Source organism: Bos mutus, chromosome 18, assembly GCF_027580195.1.
Source record: "Bos mutus isolate GX-2022 chromosome 18, NWIPB_WYAK_1.1, whole genome shotgun sequence".
In the NCBI taxonomy this organism is placed as follows: domain Eukaryota; kingdom Metazoa; phylum Chordata; class Mammalia; order Artiodactyla; family Bovidae; genus Bos; species Bos mutus.
The window spans coordinates 5,902,473-5,926,603 of NC_091634.1; the positions used below are offsets into that span (position 1 = coordinate 5,902,473).

Sequence of the window (24,131 nt, forward strand, 5' to 3'; positions counted from 1 at the left end):
GAGGAGCAAGGGATCATTTCTTAACAATACTGCCTTGATTAAGACTCCTTTCCTTATCTGTAAAATCGTGCGTGCAGAAGTATGCACACTACATCTGTCAGCCTGCACACAGCTGAGACCCAATAAAAGGAAGGGATCAATGTTTTCTTTCTAACCTTCATAATAGGTAGTTCATCAAGACCTGTGCAGGTCAATACAATAGCCACTAGCCACATATGGCTATTTAAAATTAAATTTAAATGGCCTAAAATCAGAAATGTAATCCTTGAGTCATACTCGTCGCATGTCAAAACCTCTGCAGCCACATGTGGCTGGTGGCTACCACCTTGGATAGCAAATACGGAGCTTCTCCATCACAGCCAAAAGTTCAATTGGATGGCACAAGAGCTGGACAAAACCTCTGGAATTAACCCACTTCTTGCTGGAGAAGATGCATCACAAAGAGTCCAGAACTACATCTCTCCTCACATTCTGCTCAGCTGGCAGGGGAGGTAGCTGGCAGGAGGAGTTAAGAGCCCAGAGCTGGAACTGGGGCCTCTGGGTGCAGCAACCTAGACCTTGCTGTGTGACCTCCTGTGAGTCACTGCCCTCTCTGAGCCTCCCATTCCTCACCCAAAATGAGGGAGTTGGCTGAAGTGCCGTGAGATGCCCCTTGCAGCTTTCGGCCTCCTGTGACTCACTGGCCGGTGTGTCGCCTGGAGACACAGGTGGCAGGAAGGACAGGAAGTGACCGCACAGGATGCGGAACCTCCCCCTACACACAGGGGCCGGGACACACGAGGACACTGCTCTGGCTGTGGACGGATGCACACCCAAGCACAGAGCATCCCTCTGTGTCTGCACCTGCCTCTCTGTGTTTTCTTTTCCTTGTGTTTGTGTCTCTTGCTCCCACTCTTTTTCCTTCAATCTGTCTTATCTCTCTTTCCAGGTCAGCGGTCTGGCTTTTCCCATTACGTCACTATAAGTATGCATTTCCCTGTTTATTTATTTCCCCCTCTCTCTGCTTACAATCATCTGTCTCCAACACTATGCCGGTGACCCCCGGGAAACTCCTGGGGATGTGGCCCCCGTCTCTCCTCACCTAAGAAGGCTTCTGGGAACACCAGACCTGGGGAAACCCCACGAAATCCAAGTTTAGAAAGGGTGTTTCAGGCACTGGGAGAAGCCTGTATTCCCGGGCCCCTCCCAGAGCAGGAATCTGGAGCCCAGCCTCACCCACGGCATAATTAGAGAGAGGGAAAGGGAGTGGGTACCTCCCTGGGGGGAGGGTGGGGAAACAGGCTCTTCGGGGTTAAAAGGGGAGGCCTGCCCAGGGGTCCCTTGGCAGAGAAGTCCAGCGGCCCACACGGCAGGGCTGAGGCACGTCTTCCCCTCTCCCCTCGACGGCTCCCAGGTGAGCGGCACGCTCCTCACCTTGGTGGGGGTGGGTCGCCAGAGCCCAGGTGGGCACCTTCGGATGGCGGGTAGGAGACTTGTTGGAGACTCATCTTCTTTATCCTCTTTATCCTCTGAGCCTCGAAGCTCCAGCCCATTTATATGAAGGAGAGCAGGAACCCGAAGCGCCGAGAGGCTGGCACCCGGGCCAGCCCGGGCCGGGAGGGCGCTGCCCTCAGGCGTGGGAAGGGGAGTGCGGGAGGATGCCAGAGGGGCGTCATTAGGTAATTGCGCCCATCACTGGCGGTTCAGGCCAGAATCGCCAGGCTACCCACCCCTGCGCTGGCCGGCCTCAGGTTAAACGGGTCCCCAGCGGTTGGGGTGGCCCAGGATGCGCGGACGGGCAGGCAAGGTGGGGGTCTCGGACCCGGCAAGTGTTTTGAACTGCCCCCGTCGCTGCTTCTCCCCAGCATAGGTCCTTGCCATGACACCCCGACATCTCCACCTCTCCGCCGCCTCCGGCGCTCAGGGCGGCCTGGGGAAGCTGCTGCTGCTGCCGTTACTAGTGGCGCAATTCTGGGGTGAGGCGGGGAACGGGGCTTGGAGGGGGCCGCCGGGGAATGGGGCGGGCGGCGGGCGGGGGAAGGGGAGGCGATGGGAGAGTGGGCTGTTACCACCAAGCCTGCCGCGCACTTCTCCTCCCCTTGGGACCCCTAGCACTCACCCACCGGTTCGGAAAGGCCCGGCCCCAAGTCAGGCCCGCCTCTCTTCTAACTCCGCCCTAGCTATCCCAACCCTCTTCACTCCGCTAGGATCAGTACCACCCCCCCCCCACCCCACCCCACCCCACCCCACTCCCACCCCACCCCCCGCCACACACACTCTTTGTCCTCGCCTTTCCCTTCCCCGCCCCTTCTTACTCCGCCCTATTTTAATCCCAAGTCTTTTCTTTGTTTTAAATATGTATTTATTTATTTGGCTGCGCCGGGTCTTAGTTGCAGCACACAGCTGCAACTTTCAGTTGGGGTATCTTTTTAGTTTCGACGTGCGGGATCTTTAGTCGCTGCCGGCGAACTCTTAGTTGAAGCCTGTGGAATCTAGTTCCCTCCAGAGACTGAACTCCTACGCCCTCTGCATTGGGAGTGTGGAGTCTCAGCCACCAGACCAACAGGGGGCGGTCCCTATCCCAGGTCTTGCCTTGAAGTATTTTGCCCTCACCCCTTCTGCTAGCGGGTAGCGTTACTCCCAACCCTAACTTTCACCCACCCTGCGCAGCGTTCTATCCCCGCCCCTTGCCACGCCCCTATTAGCCACGCCCCCACACCCCCGCCTCCTCCCCCGTATTCCTGACCTTCCAGTACTCGGTTCAGTCCTCACTCCTCCAGGATCAGCCTCAGGTCTCCTTGCAAGTGAAAGTGAAAGTGTCAGTCGCTCAGTCATGCACTATAACCCGCCAGGCTCCTCTGTCCACGGGATTTCTCAGGCATGAATCCTGGACTGGGTTGCCATTGCTTCCTCCAGGGTATTTTCCCGACCCAGAGATCGAACGCGAGTCTCCTGCCTTGCAGGCAGATTCTTTTCTGTCTGAGCCACCAGGGGAAACCCCTTAGGTCTCCTTTCCCCTCTCAAGCCGTTCTCCGCCCACTTCCATTCGGTTGCTTCGGGACCCCCAATTCCCACTTACACCGTCGGGTTCAGGCTGTGCCCACCACCCACCAAAAAGCCCCGTCCTATGGCCTCACTCGGATCCCAAACCCAGTGCTTGCCATACTGTCCTGCCTGCTCTGACCCCCACCTGCTTTCTTTCTCCAGTCTCGGAGGCTCTGCTGCTCCCCGCAAACGACACAAGCTCCAACTTCGTGGCCTCCGGCGCCCCGTGTGCTCACGGCTCGCAGCCCTGGCAGGTGTCCCTCTTCAATGGCCTTTCGTTCCACTGCGCCGGCGTCCTGGTGGACAGGAGTTGGGTGCTCACCGCTGCACACTGCGGGAACAATAAGTAGGGGGAGCTCCTCTGGGGCGCTACGGGGGGCCTGGGGAGACGGGCCTCGGGGACCGGGCAGGAGGACGGGAGCACGTGAGGGTATGGACCTGCCAGCTCCGCCTGGGGGCAGTCCTCGAGGGCTTCCTGTACGAGGAGAGGTGGGGTTGTGCTGTGGCCACGAGGGGGCAGTGTGGTCTTTCTCAGCGTTTCTAGGCCCATCCAGTCACTGCCTAGCCAAATCTCTTAGGGTTCCATTTGTCTTGTTTTTGTTGTTCATTCGCTAAGTCATGTCAGACTCTTTGTGACCCCATGGACTGCAGCACACCAGGCTTCCCTGTTCTTCACTATCTCCTGGAGTTTGCTCAAACTCATGTCCATTGAGTTGATGGTGCCATCCAACCATCTCATCCTCTGTTGTCCCTTTCTCCTCCTGTCCTCAATCTTTCCCAACATCAGGGTTTTCCATTTAGGTGTAGACTGTTGTGTGCAGCAGGCAGAAGTTGGGGTCTAGTGTGATTAGGACTTTAAAACTAAAAGAAGTTATTCACCTTGTGAGTCCTCACTGAAGGAGGAAGAAAAGAGTAGGTTTACCCCTGGAGGCCCTCTGTGCTCAAATCCTGCAGAACTTAGGGACCCAAACCTGTGCTCATACCTCCCCATCCCCCCCACCTCAGGTCTCCAGCTCCCTTCTCCCCTACACACTGCTTCCTCAGACCTAGGAGTCCTAGCCCCCTCCACCATCAGACCCAAGAATCTAGGCCTCCAAGCCCCTTCTCCCTCAGACCTTGGAGTCTGCCAGCCCCCTCCCCTGCCAGGACCCGAGTCCACCCCGACCCCAGTGCCTGTACCCTCCTTCCCAGGGACTCGGGGTTCAGTCCCAGTCCCGATGAAGGTTTTGCCTCCTCTATGGCTCTTCCCTCCCCAGGCCCCTGTGGGCTCGAGTCGGGGATGACCACCTGCTGCTGCTGCAGGGCGAACAGCTGCGCCGGACCTCTCGTCCTATCGTCCACCCCAAGTACCAGCAAGGCTCGGGCCCCATCCTGCCGAGGCGCACGGACGAGCATGACCTCATGCTGCTGAAGCTCGGCAGGCCCGTGGTGCCGGGACCTCGAGTGCGGCCCCTGCGCCTGCCCTTCCGCTGCACGCAGCCCGGGGACCAGTGCCAGATCGCCGGCTGGGCCACCACATCCTCCCGGAGAGGCAAGAGCCTGGGGTCCCAGGGTGGGGCCTGGATCTCGGGGAAGGAGTATGAGGGGCTGGGACTCCTGGACGGAGGAGAGGTTGGGAGCCTGGGGCCTGGGAGGGGCACGGTCTGGGTATCGGGACTCCTGGGGCCTGGGGGGTTGAGGGGCCGGGACCCAGGGTTACCCGATGCTTTCTCCTACCAGTGAAGTACAACAAGGGCCTGAGTTGCTCCAGGGTCACTATCCTGAGCCCTAAGGAGTGTGAAGTCTTCTATCCCGGCGTGATCACCAGCAACATGATGTGTGCAGGACTGGATCAGGGCCAGGACCCCTGCCAGGTACAGACTGGCCAGGGAGGGTCTCTGACTGGTGAGAGCAGGACAGGGAGGCTATGGGAAAACAGATACCCCCTACTCCCAGCCCAATTTCCTCCCCACGTCCAGCACTATCCCCAGCACTGCTATCCCAGCACTACCCCCAACATCAACTCCATGTTCAACTCTACTTCCTTGTGTCCACCTTCTCACGCCCAACCCTGTCTCCACCTCCACTCCCAAGCCAGTCTCCCCATCCTGTATGTGTTGCTCAGTCGTGTCTGACTCTGCGACCCCATGGGCTGTAGCCCTCCAGGCTCCTCTGTCCATGCAATTTCCCAGGCAAGAATATTGGAGCCAGTTGCCATTTTCTTCTCCCAACCCCTTCCTACCCCATCCTAAACCACATCCCCATCCTCAAGCCATTCCTAAACGCCCGCGTGCCAAGTTGCTTCAGTCATGTCCGTCTCTTTGCAACCCTATGGACTGTAGCTCGCCTGGCTCCTCTGTCCATGGGATTCTCATACCAGAGTGGGTTGCCATGCCCTCCTCCAGGGGATCTTCCCAACCCAAGGATCGAACCCACATCTCTTACATCTCCTGCATTGGCAGGGGGGTTCTTTACCACTAGTGCCACCTGGGAAGCCCTCCTAAAGCCCGACCGCATCCTTATCTTTAGAGCCTGCTCCATCCCTCACCTACCGTGAATGACAGTCTCAGCGCCATCCTATCTCCAACTTCATCCCCACCCCATCCCACCTCAACCCAACCCCAACCTCAGCTTTATCCCAATCCAGCTCCAGGCCTACCCGACCCCCCCCTTCCTCATTAGTACCCGAAACCCCCAAGTGGCAGCCTTTCCGTTGGTGTATTTATTTGATCTCTCCTTCCTCCCACTCCCAGAGTGACTCTGGTGGCCCTCTGGTCTGTGATGAGACCCTGCAGGGCATCCTTTCGTGGGGCGTTTACCCCTGCGGCTCCGCCCAGCATCCAGCCGTCTACACTCAGATCTGCAAGTACCGCTCTTGGATAGAGAAGACCATCCGCTCCAACTGACGCAGGAGATGCCCTGTGACTCCTTCTCCACCTGCCCTCTTCCTCCGACTTCCCCTCCTTCCTCCAGCTGGGCTGGGCTCTCCCCCTGCCCCACTCAAATTTATGCCGCCCATGCACACCTGCTAACATCTCTCCTCTTTCCTCACACCCCTTGCCCACTGCTGCTCTTTGCCCATGCTGAAGCTGAAATGCAGAAAGCGGTGGCCAAGTTTTGTTCATGAGAAATGAAGCTGGTAGTCACTAGTCTCTGAGAGAAGTTATACATCACTCGACCTGGCCTTCTTCACCACTGCCTGCTGTGTGACCTTGGGCAAGCCAAGTACCTTTTCTGAGCCTCAGTTTAGCCTGACTTGGAAAGCCGGAACAATGAAGTGCTTACCTCATAAAACATGTCATGAGGAGACTATAACATGTGCATGTAGATTGTCATGGAAATTGCCACGTCAAGTATTAACATGATGGGTGGTGAACTCTGACTAAATGGCACCAGGTCCTGGTGGGCATGTGTGTGATTTTTGTGACCTGGGGAGAAAAGCGCAGGGGAAGCCTCTAATCCTAACCACCCTTTGCATTCCCAGCCCCATCCATCAGGACTGACGGGAGAATCGCATTTCTTTCTTCCTGTCAAGTTCTGTAGAGCACCTCTTAACCACTTCCTTCTTCCCTCCCACTGTTTCCCATGTTGGGGTCCACCCAACACCTGTTCCTCCTGTCCCAGGAACTGGGCTGTCTCTGAGTCATCTGGTACCTTCCATACCTTGCTAGGGCCACCGAAACTCAAGGGACCTCACCTTACAGGCATCTTAGCCTCTAAGACGAGAGGACCTCTCCCTACCTCAGTTGCTAAGTTTACGCCAAGAAACTCTCTGAAATTTAAGGGAAATGTTTCGGTTTCTTGGTTAGATCCATCCCCATCCAATTCCATCTCTACCACATCTCCATTCTCATTGGCCGATCTGACAACCAGACACTCCAACTCCATCCTCTCCCCTCACCTAAATTGGCTTTGAGCCTTTTGCCCTGAAAATTTGGGACGAAGGGGTTCTTGTCCTCTCCCTGAAACTGTTCTGGTGTAAATATTCCCATGCTAGGGGCTAAATGGGACTTCCCAGGTGGCGCTAGTGGTAAAGGATCAACCTGCCAAAGCAGGAAGATCCCCTGGAGGAGAAGAACCCACTCCAATATTTTTGCCTGGGAAATCCCACAGACAGAGGAGCCTGGTGCACTACAGTCCATGGGGCCACAGAGAGTCGGACATAACTGAGCACACAGAACAGAGGCTGTTATACACGGAATCCAAGCAAAGCTAACAGAAGTCTGGGTGTCTCCTCCACTGAGCCTGGACTTTAGAGTGGTAACACAAGTGGAACACATGCACAATAGAAATTTTCTAACCTGCACAGGTTTCTTTGTTTTCTCTTTCCAACATCAATTTATTGAGCACCAGTTGTATGGCAGGCTCACTACTGCGTGCTGGGAACACGGTGGTGACCGAAAGGTCCCTGTCCCCCAACAGAGCCCATGGAAGACTGGGGCACAGCGTTTGAGCAGAGTCTACACAGCTCTCTTCCACTGTTTCCTCACCCCTATTAGCACACCCAGGAAACGCCAATGAAGCATATCAGCTGAGCTTATTATGCAAGAATCAGAGCGAAGTAGGTGGGAACTCAAAAACTCGATTCATTTTTAAAGGCAATTCACCCATTCCTTTAGTCACATCATAAGTGTTTATTGAGCTGTGTGCCATGCCAGGTCCTGGAGATGAATCAGACTAGGCTCTACCCTCAAGGAGCTGCTAGTCTGGTCCAGGAGACAGGCAAGCCTTACATTCTTGTCATTCAGGTCCCTATTCAAAGTCACTTCCTCAAGGAAGCCTTCCAGGATCTCCCTGGCTGAAAGCTTCTCCCCGCTGTACTCCTCCGCACTGGTCACTAATCCATTGCTCTGTTTATTTCTTTTGCATACTTGTTACAGCAAAAATGATCTCAGTATCTGTTTACTCCATAATGGTCTGTCTCCTTCCCCTCACCCAGTCAATTCGGGCAGGGACTCTGATTTATTCACTGTGGTTTTCTAAGCACCTAGTCTGATGCCTGACACACAGAAGGCATTCAACGCATTGCCAAATTAACAAATAACACAAAATGATCAATGCTGTAACAGAAGAAGGCCCAGGGTTTCCCAAGAGGGCCTGAAGACTCCTTCTGAAGGAATCAGGGAAGGCTTCTCAGATAAGGGGACATATGCATGGGGTTTTAAAGGATAAGTAGGAGTTCACCAGGTAGAGAAGGAAATATATTTCTGTAACTCACTGTGTGACTTGAGCAAAATTCTTGAGTGCTATCTCTAGCTCAGCTATTTCCACTGTGAAAGAGAGATTGGTTAGACTCTTTTGAGAATGTAGTGAGAAAACATACGTGAAATGTTGACCCAACTGCCAGCAAAGAGAAATTGTCCAAAAAAAGCTAGCTATCAAAATATTCTATAAAGCAGTTACTATGGCACTTAGCACATAGTAGGTATTCAGTCTCTGGTCTCAAGGACGTCCCAGCCTGCAGAGGATATAAGGCAACTGCAGTCATGGATGATCTGTATTATGATGGAAGTGCAGGGCTCTGTAGAAGGGAGACAGGCATGTTTATTGAATCCCTACCACTGCTGTGCTCCATACGTGTTAATCCTCCCACAGCCCCAGTTATTATTGCTGCTTAGTAGATGGGGCAACTGAGAGAGGTTCAGTGACTTGCCCAAGATCACACACTTAATAATGACCAGCACTGAGGTTTGGACCCAAATAGTCCAGTTCCAGAGTCCATGCTCCAAACCACTACATCATGGTGAAGTATACACATTCAAGGGAGCCCAGACCAAGCTTGATAATCAGTCTTACAGCAACAGAAAGTAAAAGGGCCAGGGTGGAAGTGCCCAGTGTGGAAAAGATGTACTCTGCCTAGAGGAATCAGAGAAGACTTCCTGGAGGAGGGGGCATTTAGGTTGGGTTGTGAAGGATGAGTAGAAGTTCACTACTAACAAGGATATGGAGAAAGACATTCACTCACTCAATTAACATCTCCTGAGGCCTCCATGAGCCCACCCCTGAACAGGGTGATGCGAGGAACACAGAGATGAGTCAGATCTGGGCTTGGCCCTCAAGGGACAGCTCATCTGGTGAGAAGGAGGGATGGGGAGAGAGGCAGGGAAGATGGGGTGATACGAAGGACACTGGAAAGATGGAGATGGGTGGAAAAGAAACAAAACCATGTTCTCAGGACTTAGCCAAGATCTGGTGATATTAATGGGAAAAGTGCTGTACCAGCTAGTCTGGGCACCTGGATCCTTGGGGTGGTAGAGATGTGAAAACGGAAGTAGGTTATGACAAGAGTAGGTTAACCCAGATGGGATCATATTTCTCAACCTCCTGGGAGAGGCCTTTATCCTTGTGGGAAGGGGTCCAAGTCCCCATGGCAGGGAGGGTTCTGTGGGTGTGCAGCTCCCTTTGTAGTCTCTGCCACGCCAGACAGCATTTCTGTCTCTTTTTCTTTTTCTCACCTGCATCCTTCAGTGTCTTTGTCTCCCTGTTTTGTTTTTTCTTCTTTCTCCCTCTTCCCCTACCTCACCCCCATCCTGCTGGCTGGTTTGCCTTCTTCCCTCTGAGTCCTGATTCTTTCTCCCACTCCTAGTCTGATTCCCGGGAGGTCATGCTAGGTAACGCTCCAGCCTGCCCAGTGCGTTGGTCCTAGCCCACTGCAACTTCATTCAAAATGAACTTGCTTCCATGCTAGGACTCTGCCTTAGGGACCTTCCTCCTTTCTCTCTTCCTCCTCCAGGCCACAGAATATCCTGTAACCGGATGCTGCCACCCCGAAGTCAGGGTTAATCAGGGCTGCCCTTTCTGGAAAGCCCACCTGAGAAGGACAGCCTCACCCAGGGCTCCTCCCCCATTGCGCCAGACCCCTGATGCTGCCGGCCCCTGGTTCATCCTGACGAAGGGTCTACCGGTGCAGTCTGCCTCCTCACGGCCCCCAGTGAGGGCCCCTGGGCTTCCCCCTCCTCCCTGGGACATGTCCCAACCCAGATTAATCATGGGGCGGCCCCAAGGAGGAAGACAGCATGGCTTACCATAAAGAAGCAGGGCCACTGAGCACAGGCTTGAAGATCCAGGCACTCCAGAGGCCATGAGACTGGGATTCCTCTGTGCTCTGCTTTCGCTCCTGGAAGGTGAGGTTCCCGCCATCATGCTCCCCTCCATGGCCCCCCTGGGACCCTTCCATCAGGCCCTTTGTCCAGAGTCTGTCCCCGAGCCCTCCCACCTGGCTCTCCGATAACCCTTCTGCCTCCCATCCCCACCCCAGGGCAGGGCTGGGCAGACACCCGAGCCATCGGGGCCAAGGAATGTCGCCCCAACTCACAGCCCTGGCAGGCTGGGCTGTTCTACCTCACCCACCTCTTCTGCGGGGCGACCCTTATCAGTGACCGCTGGCTGCTCACAGCTGCCCACTGCCGCAAACGGTGAGTGACCCGGACGGGGCTGGAGGTCAGGAGAGAGAGGGCTGCGGACCTCTGTAGAGGAGGGAGGGAGCCATGGGCAGGAAGGGCCAAGCCTCCACTTCTGTTCCCCAAAGTTCAACTCCTAGAATGACAGAGAGCTGACTCTCTAAATTCTAGCATGCTAAAGAACCTGGTCCTCAGGGTGTAGATTTTGAAACTTTGAATCTTAGATGAGCTTCCCTGGTGGCTCACACGGTAAAGAATCTGCCTGCAAAGCAGGAGACCTGGTTCGATCCCTGGGTCGGGAAGATCCCCTGGAGAAGGGAAAGCAACCCACTCCAGTATTCTTGCCTGGAGAATTCCATAGACAGAGGACCTGGTGGTCTATAGTTCATGGGGTTGCAGAGTGGGAGATTACTGATCATCTTCACTCACTCAGACTCCTAGATGCCTAGACTCTGACCTGGAAAAATTCAGAGCTGTACATTCCTAAAATCTTGCATCCAGGAGATTTTACACTAATGTAAGTAAGTAATTACATTAGTGATGTTGCCGAATTGGAGAAACGTAGATTCAGGGACAGGTAGAATCTGAGTAGTCTAGAGCAGCACTATCCAATGGAAATAGAACCCTAACCATGTAGGAAAGTTTAAGTTTTCCAGCAGACACACCAAAAACGCAAAAAGAAAAAAAAAAAAAGAGTAAAATTAATTTTAATAATAGATTTAACTTGCCATACTCAAAATGTTATTTCAACATGTAATCAATTTTAAATTCTTATGAATGACATAGTTTAGTCTTTTTTTTTTTTAATACTAAGCCTTTGAAACCAGGCTTGCATTTTACAAGTACGTTGCATCTCCATTTGGACTAGTTGCATTTAAGCGCTCAATCACTGTGTCAGATAGCACAACCCTACGATCTTAGATTCAAAGATTCAAAGTATTCTAGCTAGGTTCATTGAGTAGGGAAGCTTATAGTCTGAATTACAGTGTCCTAGAATACTGTGGCTTGTAGAATTCTAGAATCTTGAACCAAGAGAATTCTAGAAACTTATGTTTATACATGTCTAGAATCTGGTGGATTTACTATTCCTGCATGCTATCATTCAAGATTTCTAAAATCCCCAAAGTGTTAACCAAGAGAATTCTAGAGTTTCAAATTATTTGAAACCTAAATTCTTACACTTCTAAAAATCACAGATTTCTAGATTTCTATAACGATGAAATTCTAGTTTTACTATCCCAGAATATCAGAACCCTAGGTTTTTATGACCTAGATTTAATTCAGATAATTTAAAAATCTTGGACTTTTTGATTCAGGGAAATAAAAAACATTAGAATCTCAAATTCTTAAGATACTAGAGCTTGAGCCTCATAGAATACTAAAATTGTGGGTTTCCAAGGTATTAGAACCTTAGAATTTTAGAATCTTAGATTCTGGGCATTCTAATAGAATTCTGGAATCTACCTGATGCAGAAATCCTTTTTATATTATCTGGGGAAAGGGGCCATGACTCCTGTTGGATATTTTCCCTCTAGAAAGGAAGCATAGGGGCTACCCAGGCTGCTCTGTGAGAATTTCCCATCATACACCACTCCATGCTGGAGCCTCTTTAGCTCAGGCCTGTACATCAGGCTAGGAGAACAAGGGCCACATTTCAGTACCAAAGACAGAGGGGAGAAGCAGAAACATGGAGGTGCAGGAGATTCAGGAGCAGGGACAAGTCGGGGCTGTGGGGTGGGGTTGGGACTGACTTCCCAGACACAGAAACCAAGGCAACAGTGTGACAGAGAGGGAAAAGACAGAACTAACACCTTATGTTCCTCAAACCCTGAGTTCTCAGTCATTAGCCTGGTCCCTAATGTCAGAGGTCAGGGGTTGGGGGATGGACATGTAGACACCCTGAGGGTCCCTGGCTGTCCAGGGCGTGAACCCAGAGCAGAGCAAGTGGGTTCTGCCACTGCAGGGAGAGGGTTTGAGACCAGATTTCAGGAAGAAGTGCATTGAGAGATGAGGGATGTAGCAGACAGGAAAAGTCTGAGGCCACAAATGAGCCTAGCTTGGGGATTTTCCATATCCCACCCTTTCCACATACACACACACGAAAACACAGAGCGCCACTCCCCACAGAAGCCACCAGACCTGTGCGTGCAGGTTGTGCGGCTGTTGTTGGGTGGTGGGCGGAGGCCTCGCCTGCCTCCATGGTTCCAGGGGACCCAGGTCACCACTGCGGCTCCAGGTGGGGCAGAGAGGAAGGTGGTTTACTTGACATGGGGTGAGGAAGAGGTGTGAGCTTTGGCGGAGAGCTACAAAAGTCGAGGCAAAGGGACGGAGTGGGAAGCAGGGCCCAGAGAGGGTGTGTGCCTTGCTTAAAGTCACGCAGCCCTGTGGGTCACAGATGACCAGAGAGGGTGTGTGGCTTGCGAGTCACACAGCATCCCGGTGGTCAGAATAAAGAGGATCAGGCCCGAGAAGACACCTCGCCTTCTCCCACCTTGACCTCTGACACCTGTCCAACAGGTATCTGTGGGTCCGCCTTGGGGAGCACCACCTCTGGAAATGGGAAGGTCCGGAGCAGCTGTTCCGGGCCACAGACTTCTTCCCTCACCCTGGGTTCAACCAGGACCTCACTGCCCAGGACCACAACAATGACATCATGTTGGTTCGTCTGCCCCGGAAGGCACATCTAGGCCCTGCTGTACAACCCCTCAACCTCAGCCAGACCTGCGTCTCCCCAGGCACCCAGTGCCTCATCTCAGGCTGGGGGGCCGTGTCTAGTCCTAAGGGTACAGCCTTGCCCACTGAAGACACCCTGATGTCTCATGCCAGGGGGCTGAAGCCCCTCTCTGCCTCTGTCTCTGCTTTTCCATCTGTATGTTCTGTCTATCATCTGTCTATGCATCCATATATTTCATCAGATCTAAATGCTATGAATGATAAGATGCACCATTATCTTACAACCCACTAAGAATGAGAAAAAGAAAAACAGGTTTCAGCCATCCTTTTCTTACAAAATACACGGAAGTACCGATAGCTGAAAGGACACGTTTGCAATGTTTCTCACTTATCTTCTTTTTTAAAAAATTTTATTCCTTCTTATTTATTTTTGGTTTTTGTTGCTGTGCTAGGGCTTTCTCTAGTTGTGGCAAGCTGGGGCTCCTCTCTGGCAATCCACTCCAGTACTCTTGCCTGGAAAATCCCATGGACGGAGGAGCCTGGTAGGCTGCAGTCCATGGGTTCGCTAGGAGTCGGACACGACTGAGCGACTTCACTTTCATGCATTGGAGAAGGAAATGGCAACCCACTCCAGTATTCTTGCCTGGAGAATCCCAGGGACAGAGGAGCCTGGTGGGCTGCTGTCTATGGGGTCGCACAGAGTCGGATACAACTGAAGTGACTCAGCAGCAGCAGCAGCAGCAGTAGGGGCTCCTCTCTAGTTGTGCTGTGCAGGCTTCTCTTGTTGCAAAGAGCGCAGGCTCTGGGGTACATGGGTTCAGTGACTGCAGCTCGAAGGCTCTAGAGAGCCAGCTCAGAAGTTGTAGTGCATGGGCTTAGTTGCCCCGCGACAAGTGGAATCTTCCCAGAGCAGGGATCAAACCCACGTTCCCTGCTCTGGCAGATGGATTCATAACCACTGGACCACCAGGGAAGTCCCCATCCATCCCTATATGACATCATTTCCTGGAAGGCACATCTTGACTTCAGAGATGTTTACATGTGAAAATACGTTCATCTCAGAACTGAAATAAGGTCTATCTCACTCAGAGTCAGAAATCAGCACATCCATTAGTCAAATTTGGCTTGCCACAGCAGTAGTGGCTTTCAAAAGGCCATGAAAATAAACAAAAACAAAAACGTCAGTTTGTGGCTGCCAACAGTTAAAACCTGAGCGATGTGATATAAAAGCCAAGTTTCTTGATTTGCTTGAAAAATTCAAAACTGACAATGCTGGGTCCGTATTTCTAAAATAACGACCACTGTTAGGCAGAATTCGGCAGAATTCAGTGGAGGCTGTGCCCTTCAGACAACATGTGGTTTCTTTGGTTCACTGCGTTTCTCCCCCAAGGCCTGCTGTTTCCCTAGACAGCCCCTCCCCCACTTCCCCATCTCTAGTCTCAGGCTCCATCGAGGGCCATCTCACTGCAAATGTCTCCTCCCCTCGATCTCACTGCTTTCTCCCTGGATGTCTCTTGGTCTCTTTCTTTATTAAAAAACATTTTTTGTTGTTGTTATATTTGTTTCTGTCACTGCATGTGGGCGTTCTCTGGTTTCAGAGAGTGGGGAGTTAGTTCCCCTGCAGCTGTGGTGTTCAGGCTTCTAATTGTGGTGGCTGATCCAGGCGAAGCACAGGCTCTAGAGCACGTGCCCTTCAGTAGTTGCAGCATGCGGGATCTAGTTCCTTGCAGGGATCGAACCTGGGCCCCCTGCATTGGGAATGTGAAGTCTTAGCCAACTGGACCACCAGGGGATTCCATCTCTAAGTCTGTTTCTCCGTATTTCTTCATTGCCTCCTCTGAGAATTCTCTTTCCCCTACAGTGGTCTCTATCTTCCCATCAAGGTCCCTCTTTTTCTCTGTGTGAGTTTTATACATAACTCTTCTCATCTCTTGGCTCTCTGAGTCTTTCTTTCTCTCTCTTCGGCCCTCTCCCCTTCGTCTCCATCTGTTTCTCCTCCACGCTGTGATTCTGTTGCTTTCTCACTTGTTCCTGTCTTGGAGAGTTTTGGGCTGTGGCTCGGTGGGTCCGCCTTCGGAAAGTGGGGCAGAGGGCGGTGCTGAGTTGCGATGGAGACAGCTGCTGACCTTTCACGGACCTTCTTTCCCCACAGTGGAGTACCCACTGACGCTGCAGTGTGCCAACATCAGCATCCTGGAGGCCAGACTCTGCCGCCGGGCGTATCCAGGCCACATCTCCGACAGCATGCTCTGTGCAGGCCTGTGGGAGGGGGGCCGGGGCTCCTGCCAGGTGAGACGTGCTCTGGGAAGGACGGGGGTGGGCATCCTGCAGCAGCTCTGGGGTCCTGGGGGAGAAGGCAGTTGGAGCCCCAGACTTCCTAGAACAGAGCATGGAAGGATCCGGGATACCTGGGTCTTGGGAAGGGCGGCGGGTGGTGACCAGTCCTGCCAGGATTCCTGGACCTAAAAGAGGAGGGGACTGGGGGTTGGACTCTATGTCCTGGGAGAAGAGGGGTTAGGATCCACGATGCTAGGTCCTTGGGGGAGGTGGGGGCCATGAGATTTTACTCCTGCGTCTATGGCCTTCCCAGGTGGTTCAGTGTAAAGAATCTGCCTGCCAATGCAGGAGACACAGGACACGTGGGTTCCATCCCTGAGTTGGGAAGATACCCTGCAGGAGGAAATGGCAACCCGCTCCAGTATTCTTGCTGGGAAAATTCAATGGACAGAGGAGCCTGGCGGGCTACAGTCCATGGGGTCACAAAGCGGTTGGATACGACTGAGGGAGGAGGAACTGGAGACCGGGATGCCTGGGTACTGGAGGAGAAGGGAACTGGAAGCTTCCTCGGAGGGAGCAAATGCCTTGTGTCAGGTCCTGAGTGGATCGGCCTAACAGTTTCTCTGCTCTTGTTCCGCGTGCAGGGTGACTCTGGGGGCCCCCTGGTTTGCAATGGGACCCTGGCCGGTGTGGTGTCCGGGGGCTCGGAACCCTGCTCCAGGCCCCGGCGCCCTGCCGTCTATACAAGTGTGTGCCACTACCTGGACTGGATTCAAGAAACCATGGAGGACAACTGAACCCTCGCGCCTTGGACGACCAGGATTGGAGGGTGGGGCAGGGCAGGTGGAACTGCAAGACTCCAGTCTCAATGGTCTAAGCCCCTGGCCTCTCCTGGCCTGGAGAGGCCTTCTGGATATTCAAGTTCCCGGTTTCTGGATATTCAGACCTGGGGTTCCGCGTGAACTGTATAGCTGTCCCCCCAGTTGAAAGGAGCGGGGAGACACCTCCGCCCTTCTTGGCCGCATCTCTGAGTCACCAGGAACTGGCACCGCCCCCATAGAATAGCTCCCCTGCGGTCTACCTTGGGAAAGACATCTACTAAATAGCTTCAGGTGCTTCCCTAGTGGCTCAGTGGTAGAGAATCTGCCTGCCAATGCAGGAGACGCAGGTTCGATCCCTGCTCTGGGAAGAAGAATCCCACGTGCCCGGGATTAACCAGAGTCCCGGAGCCACAACTACTGCGCCTGCGCTCTGGAGTCCAGGGACGGCAACTGCTGAGCCCACTGCGCCCGCCGCAGCTACAGAAGCTGGGGCACCGAGAGCCCGGGCTCCACAACAGGAGAAAAGCCCAGGCAGCAAGGGGAATCCAGCACAGCCCCAAATAAATAAGTTAATTAATAAATAATGTCTCCCTCCAGAGCTTTGTCCAATGAGATTTCCCCTTACAGCCCCACCTCCTTCGTCAGCGACCCCGCCTTACTGGAGGGTCCCTTCCGCTACATGGAACTCAGGCAGTGGGTTAGTCTCTTCCCACTCCCACCATCCTGCACCTTGGCCCCTTCCTGGGCGTGTCCAGGGTGTTCATACTGGTGGGGACTGACCGAGAGGAGAGAAGTTGGGAGAGGCGCTCAGTCCCCGCCGATCTAAGGGACAATTTTGCATTAAACGTGCGGAGTCCGGCCTTCCTTCTGCCAGTTTTGTAGGATAAAATATGGGCATCGCGTGGGCGATGGACGGCAGAGAGGGAACACGGCCGCTGCGTTGCGATTCCCCATAAGCCCGGAGTTCAGTTCAGTTCAGTTGCTCAGTCATGTCGAACTCTTTGCGACCCCATGAATCGCAGCACGCCAGGCCTCCCTGTCCATCATCAACTCCTGGAGTTCACTCAAACTCATGTCCGTTGAGTCGGTGACGCCATCCAGCCATCTCATCCTCTGTCGTCCCCTTCTCCTCCTGCCCCCAATCCTTCCCAGCATCAGGGTCTTTTCCAATGAGTCAACTCTTCGCATGAGGTGGCCAAAGTATTGGAGTTTCAGCTTCAACATCAGTCCTTCCAGTGAACACCCAAGACTGATCTCCTTTAGGATGGACTGGTTGGATCTCCTTGCAGTCCAAGGGGACTCTCAAGAGTCTTCTCCAACACCACAGTTCAAAAGCATCAATTCTTCGGTGCTCAGCTTTCTTCACAGTCTAACTCTCACATCCATACATGACTACTGGAAAAACCATAGCCTTGACTAGACGGACCTTTGTTGGCAAAATAATGCCTCTGCTTTTTAATATGCTATCTAGGTTGGTCATAACTTTCCTTCCAAGGAGTAAGCGTCTGTTAATTTCATGGCTGCCCAGAGTAGGTCCTGCCTAAGTCTGGCTCCATCAGCCCTATTGCAGCAAGGCTCCTGGGCTCTGCTTGGGCCGGTCCCGACGCCCCCAGGGGAAGGGGAAACCAGGTCACAGCGCCTCCCAAACCTGCCTTCCCGGAATCTGGACCTCATAGGGGGCAGCCAGCGGGCGGGGCGCCCCGCCCTCAGAAGTTGGGACCCAGAAGACGGGCTTGTCTCCCATTCGGATTATTGGCAGCACCCTCCTCCCACAAAAACCCAGGCTCCGAATTTTTCCTTCCAAAAAAATAACCTTAAGAATTCAGCCTTCAGCCCCTCCTCCCTCAGACCCAGGAGCCCAGGAGCCCAGGCCCCCAGCCCCTCCTCCCTCAGCTCCAGGAGACTGGGCACGCATTCCTTTCTGTTTCAGACCCAGGAGTCACAGTACTAAGCTCCTTCCCTCCCAGACCTCAAGAGTTGGAGATTCCAGCCCCTCCTCCCTCAAGATTTCCCATTTAGCCCCCCCAGCCTCTCCTCAGCCATACCCAGGGTTCCAGTTCCTCGGTGCTCGGCCGGCTCCCGGGTGGGAGGAGTTGGATCTGGAGGCGGGCCATTCCAGTTAAAAGGCTCCAGGATCTTGTACCAGGCACGCAGAGCTGAAGTACTGGGAGCTCTTCCTCTGGGTCCGAATCAGTAGGTGACCCCGCCCCCTCAATTCTATAAGGTGAGATGCCAAAGTTCTCAGGCACAGGGTATCAGACCCCCGCCCCCTCCCCTAGAACCTCAGATCCCTTCCTCCTTGCAGATCCAGCAATCAGCACCCCAGTCCCATGCTTTCCAAGACTTAGGAGTCTCAGCTTCCAGTTGGCTCTTCCTTCAGACCCAGGAGTCGGAGACCCTGACTCCCTCCTTCCTTGGAATGTGGGAATCCAACCCCTTGGGCTCCCAGCAACTCAGATTCAGCAATCTGGAACCCCATCTCATTTTCCTTCAGACCCGAGACTGGGTCCTCAGCTCCTGCTTCCTGCAAGACCCAGAAGAATGGTTCAGGATCTTGCTTCTCCCCACCCCAATCCCGAGATCACTAGGGTTTTGGTCTCCTCCTTCCGCCTCCGTTCAGCCCTGTCCTCTCGTCTCCCAGGTCCCACCATGGGACGTCCCTCACCTGCTGCAGTTTGGATCTGGATGCTCCTGCTCTTGCTGTTGGAATCCCAGGCAGGTGAGGGGGCCCAGAAGGCATCGGTGGAGCACGTGAGCCTGGGGGAACACTGTGATGGTGGCTACGTGGGTGCCTGTGGCGGCCTGTGGGGAGATGGGAAGTGCAAGATGACATGTGGGAGTTCCTGTGGGGTTTCCAGAGGGTGGAGGCCTGGTACACGTGGCAGCAGGTAGGAATGTGTTAGTTTCTGTTGGGTATTGCAGGAGCACACCAAAGCCAGCGGGGCTGCCTGCTGAAGGGCGCAGATATTCACGCGAGTCTGCGGGGCGGGTGCACGCAGGCTCAGGTGTGCGACTCCGTGTTTGGTGACTCATGGCCTTCCATGAGTGTATGTGTGCATCTGTGCAGCAGCATGTGCAAGCCAGGCGGCAGACGCCGGAGGAGGGTGTATGCGTGTGTATCCTTTTGAACCCACTGTGTTTTCCTGCCCCAAACGTCTCCCTCCTGCCTCCAGGACATGTGAGGGCACAAGAGAACAAGGTGCTGGAAGGGAAGGAGTGCAAGCCCCACTCTCAGCCGTGGCAGACTGCCTTGTTCCAGGGTGTCCGGCTCATCTGCGGGGGTGTTCTCATAGAGGACAACTGGGTTCTTACAGCAGCACACTGTCAAAAAAAGTGAGTGGATTCCTGCAGCAGAGGGGGTGGAGAAAGAGCGGCCTGGGGCTTTGCTTCAGGAGGGGTGAGCTGGGGAGCGGGTCTCTGAGAATGGAAGTCTGAGAGAAGAGGGGACCTGGGTCTCAGAGAGGAGGGGGCCGGGAGCCCGGATCCCTGCCTGGGTGCCCAACCACCCCCATCGTCACAGGAAATACATGGTCCGCATGGGAGAGCACAGCCTGAAGAAAAAGGATGAGTCAGAACAAGAGAGGGCCGTGGCTCGGTCCATCCCGCACCCCTGCTACAACAACAGCAAGAACAACCACAGCTACGACGTGATGCTCATTCAACTACGTGGTCGGGTATCCCTGGGGCCCAAAGTGAAGCCCATCAAGCTGGCGGATCACTGCCCTCAAGTCGGCCAGAAGTGCACCATCTCAGGCTGGGGCACTGTCACCAGCCCCCGAGGTAGTGGGAGGGAGAGGAGGAGCTGGTTGGCCCAGTGGACCCCAAGCCATTGGCGACGCTTTGCCTCTAGAGCAGATAAGGAAGGGAACGTGATTGTGAGGTTGACAGTCACGGGCGGTCCACGTTAGAAACCTTCAAGACCAGAATATTGATAGGCATGATGGGGAAAAAGGAAACAGATTGTTTAATAGGGCTCAGAAATGTGGATGGATGAATGAAGAGTGGATGAGTGAATGCATTCCTCCACCTTTAAGGTGGAGAGTTGTGAGATTTTCTGTTGTACAGAAAGTCAAAGTGTTCGTTGATAGTCGAGCCTGACTCTTTGTGACCCCATGGACTGTAGCCCGCCAGGCTCCTGTGTCCGTGGAATTCTCCAGGCAAGAATACTGGAGTGGGTTAGCCATTCCCTTCTCCAGGGGATCTTTCTGACCCAGAGATTGAACCTGGGACTCCTGCATTGGCAGGGAGATTCTCTACTGTCTGAACCACCAGGGAAGCCCTATTTTGTTGTTTAGAGTTTTACGTAACCTTCACAACAGACTTGGGATACAGGGACTCAGTGGCCCAGGAAAACAGGCTCCCTCTTCTCCATCTTGAACCCAAGATTCTGGGCCCAGATCCTGCCACACCCAGGAGTCCGGGCCTTTTCTCCCCCAGGACACTCAGTCTAGATCCCCAGCTCCCTCCTCTTTCTTGACTCAAGTCTGGACTCCACTGAGGTCCTCCCTCTGGGGCTTCAGAGTTCAGGGAGCCCTTTGCCCTGCTTCACAATGAAGAGATTGGGGCTCAGCTCAGAGGTGATATGATTTGCTAGGAAAGCAAAAATCAGGATTCAGGTCCCTGCCTGTGTGACTCCTAAGAAAACAATGGGCTGCTGTGGAAACCTACCTGCTCATGAATCAGGCAGGTCAGTTCAAACCATGATTCTGCCCCTTTTCTCTGGACAAGTCCCTCCCCATCTCTTGACCTCAGTTTGCTCAGCTACAAAATGGGGATAATTATCCAATAGGTTTCTAAGCTCCACGAGGGCTCAGATTATATCTGTTTTCTGCATTGTATGTTCCTAGTGTTCAGGGTGGTGACCAGGATTTGTTGAAGGAATGCATGGATGAAGGAATGAATGACTCCCTCCTTCCAAGAGCTCATGTGAGGATTAAATGAGATTCTGGGCATATAGCTTCTGGTACCTAGGGGTACCAGGTAAACTTTTACCTCTGAAGTCTGTTTCTCAAAAGTTAATAAGAAAAACTAGTTCCACTGCCCATCATCTATTCAGCGCTTACTTTGTGAGCATCTGATATTCCTCAGGTATTGTACCATACAAAGCCTGTGGAGCTGCACGCTAGGTGGGGGGATAGACAATAAACAAATACATATAAAATGAAATATTAGGTGTAGCCAAGTGCTATAATGGAATATTACGGGGCGGGGGGTGCGGTGAGAGGAAAGGGAGTGATGGAGATGTGGTGTTGTAGTTAGAATAATCAGGGAAGGCTTCTAGGAAGAGGTGATATTTGGAAGAAGTAGGACAGAGCTGAGATGGAGGACCTGGTGGTCTGGGAATGGGAAGATTGGAAAGATTCAGAGGTGTCACAGAGGGGCGCTTCCAGGTCCCCCAGTCACCGGATCCTTCATTTGAAAATGACCTCAGGGCAAGAAACAAACAGTAGGGTCCAAAGGTCCTTTTCTGGGTGGAGAAAAAGAAACAGCAGGGGCCGTGGCTTTGTTTCCTGTGATGAGAGGAGAACACGCCCTCCCGTGAGACGTCTCAGAAAGCCCTGTGCTGCTGTGGGTGCACGGATGGGAGGTTAGATCCCGACAGAGATGGAGGGAAAGGATTGCTATCTCTGATGACTTACAACCTCTGCTCCCTCAGAGAAGTTTCCTGACACTCTCAACTGCGCAGAAGTAAAAATCATTCCTCAGGATCAGTGTGAGAAAGCCTACCCAGGGCAAGTCACGGACAGCATGGTCTGTGCCGGCGACAGCAGTGGGGCTGACACGTGCCAGGTGAGTGCCTTCGGAAACTCCCTCTTTTATTTACTGATTTTTGGCTGTGCTGGGTCTCCGTGGCTTTGCTTGGGCTTTCTCCAGTTGCAGCGAACTGGGTGGGGTGTGTGGGGGGGGGGGCGGGGGGGGTTCCTCTTCACTGAGGTGCGCGAGCCTCTCATTGCTGTCTTGTTGCCGAGTGCAGGCTCTAGGCGCGTGAGCTCAGTAGTGTGGTGTCCGGGCTTAGTTCCTCTGCAGCATGTGGGATCTTCCCGGGCCAGGGATCAAACCCGAGTCCCCTGCATTTGCAGGCAGATTCTTATCCACTGGGGCACCGGGGAAGTCCTGAAACGTCCTTCTTCCCTTGCTCGCCTTGCAGAGATGTGAGGCTTGGCAGTGGGGTGATCCCAAAGAGTCAGCACCCCTGTCTCTACAGAGTGGGAAGCGAGTTCAGAGGAGGCACACTCTCCCTGCAGGCCGCACAGTGCAGGAATCAGAATAATTGAATCGTCCTTGCTGTTTCTTTGGGAAGGCTTGCCAGCGGGGGAAGGTGCAGGGAGGGGCAGGGGATTAAAGGGAGTGAGAAGCTAAGTCCTTGAGGGATAAGCTCCCTGCCCTCTTTCCTACTGTTAGCACCTGGAATTCGTGCTGACTTTCCTACTTTTCTCCGGGTCCTGATTGGGTTCCCTAGCATGGCTGCCTTCTCCTATGACTGGTTCCTTGGGGAGCAATGCTGTTTTCCCAACTGGCCAGAGGATGGCACCGTTGATTTCAGGGCTCCCTCAATGGGCTCCCCATCCTCAAGATGACACATCTTGGGCTTTGCCATTGATACAGCACTCTCTAGCCTACTGGCTTCAAGTTCAGTCCTCAGGGCTCCACTTGGATTTGTCCCCACCCCCTTTGCTAAGGATTGGTCCCTGAAGACAATGCTTCAATGCTCCCTTTCCTATTGGCCAGGAATAGAGTCTTTCCCTTTCTCATTGGCCAAGAACAGAATCATTTCCATGAGTAGATCCTGCTATGGAAGCTAGTCTTTTCTGGATGATTCCTTAGAGACAATAATGTCTTCCCACATACTCCCCACCTTTTCCCCTTGGGTGTGTGTATATCCACAAGAACCTGGCTCCTTTCTCCTGTGTTTTGTAACCAGATGATCTCTTCCAGATTGGCCAGGAATTGTTGTTGTTACTGTTCAGTCGCTCAGCCATGTCCCACTCTTTGCGACCCCATGGACTGCAGCATGCCAGGCTCCCCTGTCCTTCACTATCTCCCACAGTTTGCTCAAACTCGTGTGTATTGAGTCGGTGATGCCATCCAACCATCTCATCCTCTATCGTCCCCTTCTCTTGACGTCAGTCTTTCCCAGCATCAGGGTCTTTTCCAATGAGTCAGCTCTTCGCATCAGGTGGCCAAAATATGGAGGAGCTCAGTCTCCCCGATGCAATTGCTACTCTCTGCTCTCTGGATTGGACCCCCCAGAGAGCATTCTCTTCCTGCGTTGATCAGGATTTCCTCCATTGCCCTTAGACATCCTGTCTGTAATCCCACACATGGAAGCCCCACCCCTCTCTCTCACATTGGTCCCAGGATACAATGATCTTATGCCTGGGGAACCAATCACGTGACAGAGATGGTACAAATGCTGGCATGTGTGTTTCCGTTGGTTGCTCAGTCAGTCCAACTCTTTGTGATCCCATGGGCTGTCCGCCAGGCTCTTCTGTCCAGGGGATTCACCACGCAAGCATGCTGGAGTGGGTAGCCATCCCCTTCTCCAGGGGATCTTCCAGACCCAGGAATTGAACCCAGGTCTCCTGCATTGTGGGCAGATTCTTTACCATCTGAGTCACCAGGGAAGCCCACGAAATGCTGGTAACAGCTGAGCAACTTAGGTGAAAATCTTCTATTCCCCCCTTCTAGGGAGATTCTGGGGGCCCGCTGGTGTGCAATGGCGTTCTCCATGGCATCACATCGTGGGGCTCAGACCCCTGTGGGCGGCCTGAGAAACCTGGTGTCTACAGCAAAGTCTGCCGCTCCCTGGACTGGATTAAGAAGACCATAGGCCGCAGGGGCTGATCCCAAGACAAGCTCTAAACCTCCCTCAATAAACTCACAGCATCAGCCTGGCTCCCTGCCTGTCTGTGCTTTGGCCCTCCTGGGAGGGGTGGAGGGGCAGAGGGTCTGCACC

At 53.4% G+C, this 24,131-nt stretch overlaps 3 protein-coding genes and 1 long non-coding RNA gene across 7 annotated transcripts; 3 read left to right on the top strand and 1 right to left on the bottom strand.

The window, feature by feature from the left end:
• The first annotated feature begins 1,261 nt into the window (after positions 1 to 1,261).
• On the top strand, positions 1,262 to 8,199 carry KLK10 (kallikrein related peptidase 10). Of its 4 annotated transcripts, none has more exons than XM_070387274.1 (6): positions 1,262 to 1,393; positions 1,845 to 1,955; positions 3,187 to 3,370; positions 4,281 to 4,555; positions 4,744 to 4,877; positions 5,757 to 8,195. In XM_070387274.1, exons 2-6 carry the CDS (start codon positions 1,859 to 1,861, stop codon positions 5,907 to 5,909), a joined length of 843 nt encoding a protein of 280 aa, XP_070243375.1. In that variant the 5' UTR covers positions 1,262 to 1,393; positions 1,845 to 1,858; the 3' UTR covers positions 5,910 to 8,195. The 4 variants fall into 4 exon arrangements, with proteins under 4 accessions (XP_070243375.1, XP_014334515.2, XP_070243377.1 ...); XM_014479029.2 differs by having other exon boundaries at positions 1,309 to 1,393; positions 1,850 to 1,955; positions 5,757 to 8,199; XM_070387276.1 differs by having other exon boundaries at positions 1,332 to 1,442; positions 5,757 to 8,199.
• LOC138991747 (uncharacterized) lies at positions 2,356 to 3,302 on the bottom strand. The gene is made up of 3 exons (XR_011467607.1): positions 3,170 to 3,302; positions 2,726 to 2,776; positions 2,356 to 2,505 (listed from the first exon to the last, which is right to left on the bottom strand). It is a non-coding gene; the product is annotated as an uncharacterized lncRNA (long non-coding RNA).
• Positions 8,200 to 8,546: 347 nt separating the features above from the next.
• Positions 8,547 to 16,734, top strand: KLK9 (kallikrein related peptidase 9). The gene is made up of 5 exons (XM_005898426.2): positions 8,547 to 10,127; positions 10,262 to 10,418; positions 12,921 to 13,186; positions 15,229 to 15,365; positions 15,998 to 16,734. The coding sequence occupies exons 1-5, from the start codon at positions 10,085 to 10,087 to the stop codon at positions 16,148 to 16,150; spliced, it is 756 nt and encodes a 251-aa protein (XP_005898488.2). The 5' UTR covers positions 8,547 to 10,084; the 3' UTR covers positions 16,151 to 16,734.
• Positions 16,735 to 18,313: 1,579 nt separating this feature from the next.
• On the top strand, positions 18,314 to 24,019 carry KLK8 (kallikrein related peptidase 8). The gene is made up of 6 exons (XM_005898427.2): positions 18,314 to 18,398; positions 18,816 to 18,893; positions 19,348 to 19,507; positions 19,695 to 19,954; positions 21,831 to 21,964; positions 23,864 to 24,019. The coding sequence occupies exons 2-6, from the start codon at positions 18,824 to 18,826 to the stop codon at positions 24,017 to 24,019; spliced, it is 780 nt and encodes a 259-aa protein (XP_005898489.1). The 5' UTR covers positions 18,314 to 18,398; positions 18,816 to 18,823.
• The last annotated feature ends 112 nt before the right edge of the window (positions 24,020 to 24,131 follow it).